This window comes from Selaginella moellendorffii, unplaced genomic scaffold, assembly GCF_000143415.4.
Source record: "Selaginella moellendorffii unplaced genomic scaffold, v1.0 SELMOscaffold_0, whole genome shotgun sequence".
NCBI classification, from domain to species: domain Eukaryota; kingdom Viridiplantae; phylum Streptophyta; class Lycopodiopsida; order Selaginellales; family Selaginellaceae; genus Selaginella; species Selaginella moellendorffii.
In genome coordinates this window covers 5520053-5533998 of record NW_003314261.1, presented here as the reverse complement: position 1 = coordinate 5533998, position 13946 = coordinate 5520053, and the positions used below count along the sequence as shown (strand labels likewise).

General features: G+C 49.0%; 6 protein-coding genes across 6 annotated transcripts; 2 read left to right on the top strand and 4 right to left on the bottom strand.

Moving 5' to 3' along the window:
- The first annotated feature begins 47 nt into the window (after positions 1-47).
- On the top strand, positions 48-1589 carry LOC9642672 (1-acyl-sn-glycerol-3-phosphate acyltransferase CHLREDRAFT_174358). Its single transcript, XM_002961184.2, has 6 exons — positions 48-175; positions 246-419; positions 470-876; positions 931-1032; positions 1092-1433; positions 1486-1589. The coding sequence occupies exons 1-5, from the start codon at positions 67-69 to the stop codon at positions 1341-1343; spliced, it is 1044 nt and encodes a 347-aa protein (XP_002961230.2). The 5' UTR covers positions 48-66; the 3' UTR covers positions 1344-1433; positions 1486-1589.
- Positions 1542-2492, top strand: LOC9642671 (probable phospholipid hydroperoxide glutathione peroxidase). The gene is made up of 6 exons (XM_002961183.2): positions 1542-1682; positions 1734-1810; positions 1874-1935; positions 1984-2102; positions 2158-2325; positions 2390-2492. The coding sequence occupies exons 1-6, from the start codon at positions 1641-1643 to the stop codon at positions 2426-2428; spliced, it is 507 nt and encodes a 168-aa protein (XP_002961229.1). The 5' UTR covers positions 1542-1640; the 3' UTR covers positions 2429-2492.
- On the bottom strand, positions 2444-5364 carry LOC9642670 (receptor-like protein kinase 2). Its single transcript, XM_024681277.1, has 2 exons — positions 2910-5364; positions 2444-2850 (listed from the first exon to the last, which is right to left on the bottom strand). The coding sequence occupies exons 1-2, from the start codon at positions 5362-5364 to the stop codon at positions 2504-2506; spliced, it is 2802 nt and encodes a 933-aa protein (XP_024537045.1). The 3' UTR covers positions 2444-2503.
- A 129-nt stretch (positions 5365-5493) lies between these two features.
- On the bottom strand, positions 5494-8747 carry LOC112345679 (leucine-rich repeat receptor-like serine/threonine-protein kinase BAM2). The gene is made up of 2 exons (XM_024672960.1): positions 6165-8747; positions 5494-6111 (listed from the first exon to the last, which is right to left on the bottom strand). Exons 1-2 carry the CDS (start codon positions 8728-8730, stop codon positions 5675-5677), a joined length of 3003 nt encoding a protein of 1000 aa, XP_024528728.1. The 5' UTR covers positions 8731-8747; the 3' UTR covers positions 5494-5674.
- An 11-nt stretch (positions 8748-8758) lies between these two features.
- Positions 8759-10893, bottom strand: LOC9642669 (ricin B-like lectin R40C1). Its single transcript, XM_002960524.2, has 8 exons — positions 10794-10893; positions 10124-10529; positions 9927-10043; positions 9627-9855; positions 9467-9547; positions 9305-9411; positions 9126-9248; positions 8759-9076 (listed from the first exon to the last, which is right to left on the bottom strand). The coding sequence occupies exons 2-8, from the start codon at positions 10493-10495 to the stop codon at positions 8846-8848; spliced, it is 1260 nt and encodes a 419-aa protein (XP_002960570.1). The 5' UTR covers positions 10496-10529; positions 10794-10893; the 3' UTR covers positions 8759-8845.
- Positions 10894-12054: 1161 nt separating this feature from the next.
- LOC9632738 (ricin B-like lectin R40C1) lies at positions 12055-13604 on the bottom strand. The gene is made up of 6 exons (XM_002960523.2): positions 13366-13604; positions 13156-13275; positions 12852-13080; positions 12614-12798; positions 12423-12545; positions 12055-12363 (listed from the first exon to the last, which is right to left on the bottom strand). The coding sequence occupies exons 1-6, from the start codon at positions 13477-13479 to the stop codon at positions 12139-12141; spliced, it is 996 nt and encodes a 331-aa protein (XP_002960569.1). The 5' UTR covers positions 13480-13604; the 3' UTR covers positions 12055-12138.
- Positions 13605-13946: the final 342 nt, after the last annotated feature.

The following is a 13946-nucleotide window of genomic DNA, read 5'->3' as shown; positions in this document are numbered from 1 at the left end:
ACGACCGTTTAAAATTTGACTTTGATGGGTACTTTAGGGCATGGGAATCGAACCGATGATGCGGGCATGGCTGCTACTCCAGCGATAGCGATGAGCGTGGAATCGTGCCGAGCTCTTTCTCCCGGATGGATTCTCTCCCAGCGCAGGCCTCTTGTTTCCAGGATTTCTTGCTCAGGTGAGCTCAGTCGCACGAGCATTGGCGCTTGCTTATTTCGGCGGTGATATTCCCCGGATTCCTGGAGCAGGATTGGGATCAAGGAGCGCGGTGTCGCGAGAATCACTGCAGCTGGCCAGGGGGCGCCTCGGCCTCTCCTCGCATTTTCTGGAATCAAGAACAGTGGCTCGCATCGTCGCTAGGGTCTTCGATCAATCGGCAGCAGGAGCGGCTGCCGCACCATTCGGCGACGAGAATCTGCAAGGTATGGCATCGATATTTCGATCAAAAGCTCTTGATCGATCACTCGTCCAGGGATCACTCTCTTTCACAAGTGCCGGGCGGTCCTTTTCTATTTGACAACGACGCTAGTGGCAATACCATTGTTCCTGGTGATGCTACTCCAGCATCCTCTGGTGCTTCTCCTCGACAGGCAGCGGAGGAAAGCACAGCATCTCATCAACAAGCTCTGGGCGTCGGCGAGCACATTTTTTTTCTACGAGGTGGAGATTGTTGGCAAAGAGCATCTACCGCATCCCAATGAGCCCGCCGTTTACATCTCAAATCACCAGAGCTTCCTTGACATCTTTGCCTTGTTCCAGCTCGGTCGACCCTTCAAGTTCATCAGCAAGACTAGCGTGTTCTTCATTCCAATCGTGGGGTGGGCGATGTACTTGACGGGTCACATACCTTTGCATCGCTTGGATGCCAAGAGTCAGCTGGTTTGTTCTTTTGATTTTCTTTTCTTTCGTTTCATCGTCTCGTATCTTCTCCAGGAATGTCTTCGGCGTTGCATTGAGTTGCTCAAGCGAGGAGTGTCGGTGTTCTTTTTTCCAGAGGGAACAAGGAGTACCGATGGGACACTAGCTGCATTCAAGGTGGGGTGTTTCCAACTTTTTGTCAATGCCATACCATGTTTTTTTTTTGTGGTTTGCAGAAAGGAGCATTCTCGTGTGCTGCTAAAGCTAAAGTTCCGGTAGTTCCCATTGCTCTTGTAGGTACTGGACATCTTATGCCCAACGGCAAAGAGAACGTTTTGAGAACAGGGAAAGTGAAGATCGTCATACATCCGCGCGTTCAAGGAGGCACTGCCGACGAACTCTGCGACCAGGCACAAAAGTATATTGTGAGCTCTGTCGCTATTAGTCCTGTGAAGCGACCTTTCAACAGCAGCATCGAAGAACTATGATTTTCCAGGAGTGAAAGGCGCGAGTTTGCAGTGTTACCAGCAGCAGCAACATCGCGAGACTGGGATTTAAATGACAACATCGAGAGAAAGGTGAGCCCTTTCATGCAATTTTTGCTCTGACTAGCTCGATTTCTTTCCATAGGCAACTTCCGGGAATCTATTCCTGCAAAGTTACACGCGTCGAATTTCTATGTATCTTTGATTTTTAATGAGGTGGATGATAGAGCGCCACTTGTTGCTTGGAAATCTCTTACATGTAGGTACAAAATGCTCCACTTTGTCTAGGGCTTTATCACAATGGCGCAGAGTGGTAGCAGCATCTACGATCTCACCGTGCAGGCAAGTGTTTCTTTTTTCTATCTACCTCGCTCATTTTTTATCCTCTAACAGGACATCGACGGCAAGGATGTTCCTCTCAGCCAGTACAAAGGCAAGGTTATGCTCATCGTCAATGTGGCGTCTCAGTGGTATGTTCACCGTCTCTTGTGATTTTCATTCCCGTGAAATTCATTCCTCTCTTCTTGTGGCAGTGGATACACAAATGACGCTTACAAGGAGATGAACGAGCTCTATGCCAAGTACAAGGATAGCGGTGAGTGGTATCCTGTTTTGTTGCTGAAGTTACAATCTTCTTTGGCAGGCTTCGAGATCCTGGCATTTCCTTGCAACCAATTCGGCAACCAAGAGCCTGGCTCAAACGAAGAGATCAAGGAACGAGCTTGCACTCGTTTCAAAGCTGAGTTTCCCATCTTTCAGAAAGTAAGTTTGGTACCTTTTTTTTGTGTTTTCTGCATCAACTGGTTTGTGCTTTCAGGTGGATGTTAATGGAAGCCACACCGCACCGCTTTTCAAGCTGCTTAAAACTGAAAAGGGGGGATTTCTGGTTGATGCTGTCAAGTGGAACTTCACGAAGTTCCTGGTGAATAGAAAGGGCGAGGTCGTGGAGCGTGAGGGTCCATCAACAAGCCCTCTGAAAATGGAGGTACGTGGAAGTTAAAAGCATAGTTCTGTTGGGTCTCACAAGATCATCATCTTATTGTCCGCAGAAGCACATCAAGAAATGGCTAGACGCTCCTGCAGCTTGAGAATTAGTGAAAGCCTTTGTTTCTATTTCCTACTATCATGAATAAAATTAAACTTGTATCTGTACATAGCCGGTCTTATACAAGATCCGCAAGAAACGCTTCATTGAGGTCAGTTTTCTTGTTTTCCTTTCTGCTTCTAATCCCGTTGAGTCTGTCCACTACAATCTGCATTGTAGGACGAAGGCTTGGAGACTTCTCTACACAGGCTAGAGCGATTTCCAGCACTAACTTGTAGCACTGTTCTTCCGCTCCCATCTCAAGCGCGAGTTCCTCCACTGGCATCAACTTCACCCATTCAACCAGGTCCAGATCGTTAGTAGCGTCTCTCCATGTCGCCATCTTTCCCGTCAGCACTTCCAACACTACAATGCCGAAGCTGTACACGTCCGCTCTCTCGTCGACTTTCAGAGTGTAAGCATATTCTGGATTCACAAAACCATTGTTTGTTTGTATCACTTTTTTCTTTCTTCTAGCTTCGTACCTGGAGCAATGTAGCCGTGTGTTCCAGCTAACTTGGAAGCAGTGCTCGGTTTATCTTCCCTCAATAGCTTGGCCAGGCCGAAGTCCCCCAGCCGAGGCTTCATCTCTGCATCCAACAGAATGTTATCACACTTGACGTCTCGGTGCACGACTTTGGGCCCGTAGTCGTGATGCAAGTACGCAAGCCCTTCGGCTATGCCAGTTATGATTTCAACCCGTTTGTCCCATCCAAGGCTGAAGCTCCTCGCCATCTTTCCGTGGAGAAGATCTCTCAGGTTTCCCAGTGGCATAAATTCGTACACCAGGAGATGACTTTTTTTGTTTGTGCAGGAGGCGAGCAACTTGACGACGTTCCTGTGCCGGATATTTCCGAGCGTTGCGACCTCCGCGTCAAATTCAGCTACATGGCTGTGATCTTCGCTCTGGACCTCCTTCACTGCAACCCGTATGCCACCTTTGAGCACTCCTTTGTACACGTTGTTTCGTCCTCTGCAGATGAGATTGTCCTTGCTTTCGACGCACTCAAGGACGTCTGCCAGAGAAATCAACTTAACTTGGTACGAAGTAAGTGTCCACTCTTCTTCTGGTTTGCTCAAGCTTTTGTGTCGTTTAGGAGGATGGATCCAGCACCAGAAAAAGGAAACCAGCGCCAGTGCTGAAAGTGCTACGATTGTTATGACGAGCATCCGTCTCGAAACCCGATCTTGCGGCTTCTGCTTCTCCGTGTTGCATGAACCAGGCCAGCACAGCATGGTATTTCTTTCGAGGTTGGCATCGATCTTCTTGCAAAAGGCCGGGACGCTTCCAGACAGATCATTATATGAGAGATCGAGTTTCAAGAGGTTGGGGGACTGTCCGATTGCCAGCGGTATTTCACCGTGGAGCCGGTTGTGCGAGACATCTACGATACTGAGCTTTTCCATCATTCTTAAGAGCAACCTTCCCTGGAAGCTGTTCCTACTCAGATTCAACGTAGTCAAGCTGCCGCAACCCGAGATCAAAGCTGGAACGTCCCCGACGAAAAAGTTGCTACTGAGATCGAGATCCGTAAGATTTTGAAGCTGTCCAAGCTGTAGAGGAAGAGTTCCAGACAGGCGATTGCTAGCCAAGTTGAGTTTGACCAAGCTTTGTGAAGTTTCGAGCACCGCCGGCAACTCACCTGTGAGGTAATTGAAAGACAGGTCCAAGAGGTTCAGCATCGGCATGTCTCGCATGGAGAGGCTCCCGTTGAAACGATTATGAGCGAGGGTGATGGTGTGGACATTCGACTGGGAAAAGTGGACGCTGCCTGTGAGGAAGTTGTCGTCAAGACGGAGCCTGTCCAAGTTCCGACACTGCTGGAGTTGCACTGGCAGATCTCCCGAGAACTGATTGTTTCGTGCGGCAAGGTACTTCAAGCTTCCATTCTGACAAAGAGCTGGCGGAAGTTTTCCAGTGAAATGATTCTGGGATAGATCGACGCTCCGGAGTGCTGTTCTGCTTCCAAAGTCTGGAGGGAGTTCTCCAGTGAGGGAGTTGCTATTCAAGGTGATAAGCGAGACATTGTCGTGCTCCGCGAGCCACCGAGGAAACTTACCTGTGAGTTTGTTGCTGGCTAGATGGAAGATGGAAAGTTCCTTCATCCCTCCGAGCTCTTCGGGGATCACTCCTTCGAGTCTGTTGTACGCTACGTCGAAGTTCTTCAACAGGGACAGATTTCCGAGCTGCGGTGGAATACTTCCGGCCAGATTGTTGTAATGGACAAACAACACTTCAAGGCTTGACATCATTCCGAGCTCAGGTGGAATGGCTCCGGACAAGTTGTTCTCGGACACGTCCAAGATATGCAGCTTCGTCAGGTGTTGGAAGGATGGTGGGATTGAGCCACTCAGGTTGTTCTTCATGAAACCGATCACCTCCAGTTCCGTGAGAGCGCCGAGACAGTGGGGTATCTCTCCTTCGAACTTATTAGTGGCGAGAAAAATTTTCTGCAAGTCGCGAAGCTGGCAAACACCCGAAGGTATCTCTCCAGTGAGATTGTTGTCATGCAAATCGAGATGCCGGATTAGAGTTGAGCTTCCAAGGCTGGCGGGAATGGTGCCGGAGAAGTTATTGTCAGCGAGAGAAACGTTCTCCAGACGATCGAGCTTGCTAAACAGGTCTCGAGGAATTTCTCCCTGGAGAAGGTTGCTTTGGAAAGACAAATGCGTCAGGGATCGAAGACTCACTATGTCGGGTGCAAGGACGCCTCCAAGATTACTGTCAGGAAGCTCGAGCTTTACCACGGAAGAGTTAGTAGTGTCACAGGACACTCCTTTCCACGAGCAGATGGCAGACGCAGTTCCTGTCCAATCCTGGAGCTCTCCTGCGGAATCCACAAATGAGTTTTTGAGAGCGACTAGTGCCTGATGATCACGATCGAGATCAGCCTTGGAGATTACTACCAGGAGTAGGAAATAGATCACACAAGGTACCATATCTCTTTTCCTTTTTAGTTTTTGTTGCTCTCTAACTATATGAGCCTCGAGCTCTTTCTTTTTTGCTGCAGAGTGTGCTGGAGAGCGTATGTCCAATTTAAAGCTTCACAGGTCAAACCATATTGGACGTGAGTGCATGAATATATCTTCTTTGGCCGCAATAGCAGCAGTCTCACACAATAATGGACAGAATCGAAATTACTAAGAGGCCCACACAGTGTAAGGAAATTTGCTTTTCTAGTCTTCAGTCGTCATCTCCTTGAGTTTTAGTCTTTACAGAGTCTCTTGAACTGACACTAGGCGAGGGGCACTAAGGAAAGGAATACGATGGTAGTGTCACAGTTTTCGACTGTACTCCGGCATTTCTCCCATCTTGACAGTCTTCGATGCCAGCTTCAAGTTTTTCAGCACTTCCTTCGCTTCCATCCACCTTATCCTTCTCTAAACCTGTAAGTTTTCCTTTCCTCCTCACGACACTGAGCCTTTCTACGACCATTTCCATCGTAGGCCTCCGGCTCGGACACTTCTCTACGCAGCTTAGAGCTATCTCCAGCACCAATGCATAGCTCTCCGTGTCAGCTTCTACTGCAAGCTCCGTCACTGATTTTCCCTTGGCCCATTCCACCAGGTCCAGATCGTTCCTGTGATCTCTCCATGTGGCCATTTTTCCCGTCACCACTTCCAACATCACGATCCCAAAACTGTACACGTCCGCCTTCTCGTCGACTTTCAGGGTGTAAGCATACTCTACAATCACAACCAGGTTTTAACACGTTAAACGTTTCATGTTAGATTCGTACCTGGAGCAATGTAGCCGTGACTTCCAGCGAACTTGGAAGCAGTGCAAGGTTTATTGCAATTCAATAGCTTGGCTAGGCCGAAATCTGCCAGTCGGGGTTGCATGTCCGCATCCAAGAGAATGTTCTCACACTTGACGTCTCGGTGGACGACTTTGGGGCCGTAGTCGTGGTGCAAGTACGCAAGTCCATCGGCTATGCCGCAGATGATATCAATCCGCTTGTCCCACCCAAGGCTGACGCTCTTCGCCATCTTACCATGAAGGAGTCCCCTCAGGTTTCCCATTGGCATATATTCATATACCAAGAGATAAGTTTCTCCGTCTGTGCAGGAAGCAAGCAGCTTGACAACGTTTCTGTGCCGCATCGCTCCCAGTGTTGCAACCTCAGCGTCAAACTCCCATCGGCTATCATCTGTTGCCTGGAGCTTCTTCACAGCAACTCGAATGCCATGGTCCTTCAGCATCCCTACATAAACACTGCTTCTTCGGCCAGATACGAGTTTGTCACCCTTCTCCACACACTCCAAGACGTCTTCCACGGACCCTTTCTTGGTATGGTACCAATTTATCTCCCACTTCTTTTTTTCAAGCTCCCGGTTTTTGTATGGCGGGCAGCAGAATGACAGGCAGCTCCCAACGATCAGAATAAACGCGACCGTGGAGATCGTTGCTACCGCGATATACAGGGCCCTGGTGTGAAGTACTTGCCGCTCCACGTCTTTTTCCTCGAGTTTGCACTGCTCTGGCCAACAGAGCATGGGATTCCCTGTGATGTCGGTCACCATCCTCTTGCAAAAGGCCGGCACCTCTCCGGACAGATTGTTGAACGAGAGATCAAGGTTCTCAAGAGCAGGAGATCGTCCAATGGCCAGAGGTATTCCACCGTGAAGCTGGTTGTGCGAGAGATCCAGTGCGTTAAGCTTGTCCATCCTCTCAAGAGCAATCGTCCCACTGAGGCTGTTCCTGCTGAGATTGAGCGTGACCAGGTTGCTGCAGCTGGAAACCGACAGGGGTATCCCTCCTTCGAGATTGTTGTCACTGAGATCAAGGACTTCGAGCTGCTTCAACTTGAAGCCGAGGTTGCGAGGAATGCTTCCGGAGAAACGATTTCCGGCCAACAGAAGCTTCTGCAAACCCGTGAGCGAGCTCAGCTTCTCTGGTAAGTCGCCTTTCATTCGATTCGAGCGTAGATCCAGCGTTTGCAGTGCTGACATGTTACTCCTCGCTTCTATAAACAGGCCGCCATCCAGATTATTCTTGCGGATTATCGCTATGGTGAGAGCCGGCGCGTCGAAGTTGATGTCACCCGTGAGGTTGTTGTTCTCCAACCTTAGCCTTTTCAACGTTTGACACTGGAGTAATCCTCGTGGAATCGGCCCCGACAGCTCGTTTTCAAGAAGAACCAGGTAAACCAACTCGTTGTGCATGCACAAGTTTGGTGGAATCTCACCTGTGAACTTGTTGGTTCCCAGATCCATTCCTTGCAGCTTGCTGTTAACTCCGAGATTCTGCGGGATGGGACCGTAGAATTGATTCACCGTCAGGCCGATATCCACAAGATAAGGATGCTCCGCGATCCATGGAGGGAATTCTCCAGTGAAGCTGTTTTTAAACACGTGGAACTCCCTCAGGTTTCGCAAGTTGGACAGTTCCCGTGGAAGCTCCCCTCCGAGGCCGTTGTTGGCAACATCGAAGCATTCAAGCATGGTGAGGTTTCCCAAGTGCGGTGGAACTCTTCCGGAGAGCTGGTTTTGCCACAAGTAGAGGATCCGGAGATTTTGGAGGCTACCCAGCGACGGTGGAATGGGCCCAGTGAGCGTGTTGGCGGCAAGGTCGAGCTCTTGCAGAGCTTCCATTCTCGAGAGGGAGTCCGGGATTGGGCCTGTGAGGAAGTTCTCCTTGAGCAGCAGCTTCTCCATCCTGGTGAAATTTCCATAGCAGCCTGGAATGGAGCCGTGAAGATTGGAGCTGTCGAGCTCTAGAACTCGCAAGCTATGGAGGCAACAGAGCTGCTCGGGGATGGATGCTGGGGCGAGGGGGTTGCCTCCAAGGTGGAGCTCTTCCAGGAGGGTGTGGTTGGCGATTTGTGGTGGAATCCAGCCTTGCAGATTGTTGTTCTCGAGATTGAGAAGCGTCAGGCTCTCGAGCCTGCCGAGGAGATGCAAGGTGTCGAGCCGGCCTCCGAGACCCATGGACGAGAGATTCAATCCCACCACCGCGAGCTCTCTCTCGTCGCAAGTCACGCCTCGCCACGAGCAAATGGAGCTTCGGTTCGTCCATCCCTTGAGCTGCTCGAGAGGATCCTGTAGCGAAGCTTTTGTAAGCAAGAGGACGTGCTGGTCATCCAGGAGCGATGCCTCGGAAGGGTTGGGAATTGAAACAAGGAAGAAGGATACAACGAAAGTCACCACCACCAGCGTCGAGCAGACCATGGCCGTCGTTCCAAGTGAATGCGATGAATTAAAGGCACAATCACCATCTTTCGTTTTATCATCTCCATCTTGCCGTCCCGTATACAACACGCTTATACGTTCATAGCTTTCAGACCTTGACCCAGACCGTGACATAGGCTAGGCAGGATCTTCATCATTTCAAGAAAAAAGGAAATTTTTCTTTCACTTTACTTACCCAAACGTTTATTTACAGTAGTGTTAATTATTAACATCGCAAAGTTCCTAGTATTTACACGTACGTGAGGCGCCACTTCTGGTTCTCCCGCTTCAGCCACTTGAAGAGGATGAGCTCCGTGCCGTCGTGAACGCCACCGTGCTTCTCATCGCCGTGGCTCGCGTCCAGATTCAGATGGATGTTTCCAACAGGGCGCAGGCATCTGTATCCCTTCCCAACGTCAGCGCTGAGCGTCCACAGCACCGATTCGTCGGGGCGGTCGCCGTGAAGGGACACTACTCGCACCTGTCGAAACAAAAGTTTTATAACTCATGAAAGATCTATATCCTTTTACCTTATCAAATTCTTTTTCTCCATGCTGCAGTGCCTTCTGTGTGGCCTTGTTGATCAACACGAACGCAGGCGAGCCTGACTCGTCTTTCATGTTTGCAGCCAGCTTGTTGTCCTGGAACCATTCCTGAAACGGCGACAAGCTATATGAGATCACCGACGCATTGACTGTGTGTTTTATACCTGTCTTGGATCAGATTCCTCACTAGCGGCGAGAACCACAGAGTCACCGCGAACAGTAACGTAATAGTCTGGTCTCGCTTCGCAGGAAAGCTTTACAGTTTGTTGTCCTGAAAGGCCGGCGCCATGAGAGAGCTTTCGCAGTTTAGGTAAAAAGTCACTTACCGTAAGACTGGCCTTGTCCACCACCATAGGCAGCACTTGTACCATAAGACTGCGCTTCAGCACCATAAGCACCAGTAGAAGCTACAATGGGTAGCAGAAGAGTTAGTGTCACAGGAAGTGTAGTTTATCACAGCCAAACAAGAAAAAGAATGTAACTTACTTATCGGTAGGATTTTCCACTTTTGATTTTCCTGCTTGTTCCACTTGTGCAAGATCACGTTCGTTCCATCCTTGACACCTCCGTGCTCTTTGTCGCCACGATAAGCGTCCAGGTTGAGGTGGACGTCTGTAAATGGACGGATGCACTGGTAGCCATGCCCGACATCCGCGCTTTGGCTCCACAGGAAAGACTCGTTTGTGTCATTGGCGTCATATGGTTTTAGATACACCTGCAAGCAACAAACAACACACGAGCACGACTAAAACTTTAGAAAAAACGCTCACAAGCAGACAATCTTACTTTATCTTTCTTGTCGTCGTGATAAAGTGCTAAGCCGCTCGCTTTGTTAATGAGTGAGAAGCCAGGGAAGCCCTCCTTGTCCTTCTTGGAGCTGTGCCTTGTGTCCTTGTACCATTGCTATTACATCACCAAGAACAAACTCTCGAGTTTAAGCGATGCGAAACACGAACTTAAAAAGTTTTGGACAAACGAAGTACCTGATGAGGATTGGATTCGTTTCCAGGTGCTAGCACGAGCTCTCCACCGCGATCAGTGAGATAGTAGCTGGGATTTGCCTCGCAGACGATTTTAAAAACCTCTTCGTGTGCGCTGCCACCACCGCCGCCTGGTCTGCTGTGATAGCCACTCTGCTGCTGCTGCTCACCATAGCCACCACCTACATTCTCCTGATCGAAGCGATGGGGCTGCTCGTGGTGGTGCTCGTGCCCCGGCTTCTTGTCGTGGTGGAAGAAGCCCCTTGGCTCGGACTCGTCCATCCGTCCTCCGCCATAGCTCGAATATTCGGGTCCACTTCCGTACGGCGCTGCCGTCGTGTCCGGAGCTCCTCCATATCCTCCATACTCTGCCATATTTCCGGGCCGCCTTGATCTGATCGATCGAATCCTGCAAACAATGGAACACATGCACCGGATCAGACGATCGCAGCCAAACAAGGAGCAGCGTGTGATGCCGGAATCCATGAATCTTGGCCGGGATTGCGAGAGGGGGATGGAGGAGGAGGCGGGAACACGATGGCGCTGGCTGGGGTTTCACACATTGCATCGTCCATGGCGTAGAGTCGCAAAATGCCAGAGAAAAATTGCGATCCAAGCATGGAATCCCGGCCGATCCACACTGGAGGGAAATAAAACATATCGAGAGATTCACCTGGTGCTAACGCTCAATCCCCTTTCCTCGCCTTTACAGTTCTTCGCGCTTCGTACGTCTGCCTAGCGATCGTCCGGCTGCTTTTATATAGAAGTAGCAAAGGATATGCTCTCAGGGGAAGCTTATATCCTCTCACAGCTGGAGCCATGGCTTGACGACACGTGTCTAGTATCTGCCACGTGCCACACGTCAATCAAGATATTGTGGATAGAACGCATGGGCCTTAAACGCGTCTTTGTCAAACACGGAGATATCGTGGCTCTACGCTATGACTTTATGCGGCAAACTGTCGGTGATAAAATAATAGGAAATATTGCTGTGGTTCGTCCATTGAGTGTGTAAGGTAGGTTAGGATCTTATAAGTGTCTTACACAAAACACCTTGTATTGTGGGCAGTAAACACCTCATTGATGAATTAGCTTTTGAAAATTTCAATTGAGAGGGATAGAACTTTAGTGAAAAATGTTCTGGCAAATTAGTGATGTTATGCATTAGCTGGTGGCACAATTGCGAGAGATGGATGGACAAACTCGGCATCGAGTTGGAGGCCCTACTCCAACAGCCAGCTAAAACATTATCATGTCTATCCTTCAAGATTTCAAGATGGGCACCATAAACAACATATAATAATACATATTTTTCGGATAGCGCCCATCAGACCAAAGGGGTAGAACTACCTAGACAAAATAGGTAAATATCATTGTGCCTGGAAAGGCTTGCCAGGACATAAACTCCTCACAAGTCGTCGCCCCCACCGAAGTTTATATCACATACCCCAGAATATCTAATAAGACATGTTTTTGGAATTTATGGTCTATGTACCGACTCTCATTACCCATAGGGTTACGATTCCGTGGTGCCAATCTGTGATTTTTCTCGCTTTTCCATGCTTTTTATCTGATTTTTCGCCAAATTATTGATTGAAACTAGTGTCTAAAATGTTTTTTTAAATATTTAAATGATATTAAAATGTTAATTAATATGTAAAAGATTATATACATCTTCAATTTAAATAAACAGGTATCTATCTATTTTATCTCACGGTGCCCAACAAAAAGCATGAGACTGCGAAAATAAGCTTGCAATTCTGCGATAATTTGAACCTTTGTAATTCGCTTCGTATGTCAATAGTGCTTTGTCAAGCAGATGGCTGTGAGAACTTTACGAGGCAAATTGTCGGTGATAGACTACGGTAAACTATTTCTTTGGTTAGCTTCTCAAGATCTAGATTCCAGAACCGCATAAAGTAAAGCTTACATGGTTTCCAGGATCTATAAGTAGTGCTCATTGATGGACTAGCTTTTGACAATACAGACACACATAGAAAATTCTCACTTTTCTTCTCTCACTCAGTGAACTTCCAGTGCTGGTTTTCCTGGTCGCTCCACTTGAACACCACGACTTTGGTCCCATCGCTCGGCCCACCATGTTTCTTATCGGCACGGAAAGCATCCATGGTGACCTTCACGTTATTGGCGGGTCTCACAGCAAACCATCCATGTCCAACTTCCTGCTTCGTCCAGAGTATGTCCTGGTTGAGGAGATTGGGGACAAACTTTGCCAGAGAAACCTGAGGAGCAAAAGCAAAACGCTGAGCTACAAGAAGGATTAAACTTCTCGTGCGATTACCTGCTGGCCTTCGCCGGGAGCGTGAGAAAGAGCGTGCTGCGTAGCCACATTGAGCATCACAAAAGCAGGCTGGCCAAGGGAATCCTTGAGCTTGCTGCCCCACCAGTCATCCTTGATCCATTGCTACAAAGTTTCCAAAAGTTTCCTTAGAATCTGATGAAACAAAGAACTTTTTTTTCTGTAGAACATACCTGGCGGCCATCGGATGGATTGCTAGGCGCAAGGACCACGCCGTCTCCACGCGCACTCACGCTGTAACCTTCTCCGGCCTTGGTGACGAGACTATACTTCGGCAGGTGATGCAAGGAGCGATCAACCACACGGCTCTCGGTCCTCAAAACACGGTGGAAATGATCGGCTCCGCCCGTGCTATCACCTGTTCATTCTTCCTTCAGCGAAGATCCAAAAGAAAACCATCGAAAAACTTACGCGTAGGAACTAGCTTCCAGCATTGGTTATCGTACTCCTTCCACTTAGTGATCAAGACGTCAGTCCCATCGGTGAGACCACCATGCTTCTTATCCCAGTGATTCGTGGATAAGTTGAGAGAAGTATCATAGTATGGTCGCAAAGCGTTCCAGCCCCCACACACATCTTGGCTAAGTGTCCACAGAGTAGACTTATCCTCGGAATCCCCAAAGTAGTCGGACATAGTCACCTATGCATCGATCGATCGATCAAACAGACAAAGAACTTAGAAATTAGTTTTTCCCAAAGGATAGATCCAAAGTACCTGGGTATCTAGGCCGCCCGGATGCGTGAGGGCTTGGCCAGTAGCCCGATTGATCAATGCAAAGCTCGCGGAGCCCTTGGCATCCTTGACATGCTCCCATGATTCGTCCTTGTACCATTGCTGGAGCGATGGATCGATCGAGATGGGGAAAAAAGTAAGCATCGATCAACATCGCGGGCGATCGAAAGGAAATATCAAGGCAGAGCATACCTGGCGAGGATCGGATTCATCGGCCGGGGCCATCACCACGCCATCGGTCCGGGCGGCAAGATTGTAGGCGCTATCGGCCTTGCACTGGATCTTCACAAACTGACCCTGCGGCATCGTCGCTCGCTACCTCGATCGATCGATCGATCAGAGAACTCGAAGAGAAACTAGGCACGAAGAAAGAAACGCTCCTCCTGTTCCTCACGGATTGACTAATAATCGCAGATTTATGGAGAATTTTTACTAGGGAGGACGGAAAGTTACCTCGCTCCTTGGTCCGCCACCAACGCCTAGAAATTATTCAAACGAGGGAATCGAACCGGGACCTCGGTCACGGCGCATTTGAAATCGACACGTAGATGAGACTTAACACGTGTCATGCGGACAGCGAGTAAGCTGTCCCTTCCAGGAGTAACAGGTGTACCATTTTGAAAATTGGCGAATATATCTAGGTAGGAGGGCGTGTCCATGCCACGTGTTATATTTCCAGCGAGACCCGTTAGCTCTATCCGAGCGTTCGCATATTCGCATTTTAATCGCACCATGGTTTGCGAACACAAGAAAAGTAGCGCTCGCCTATGTGA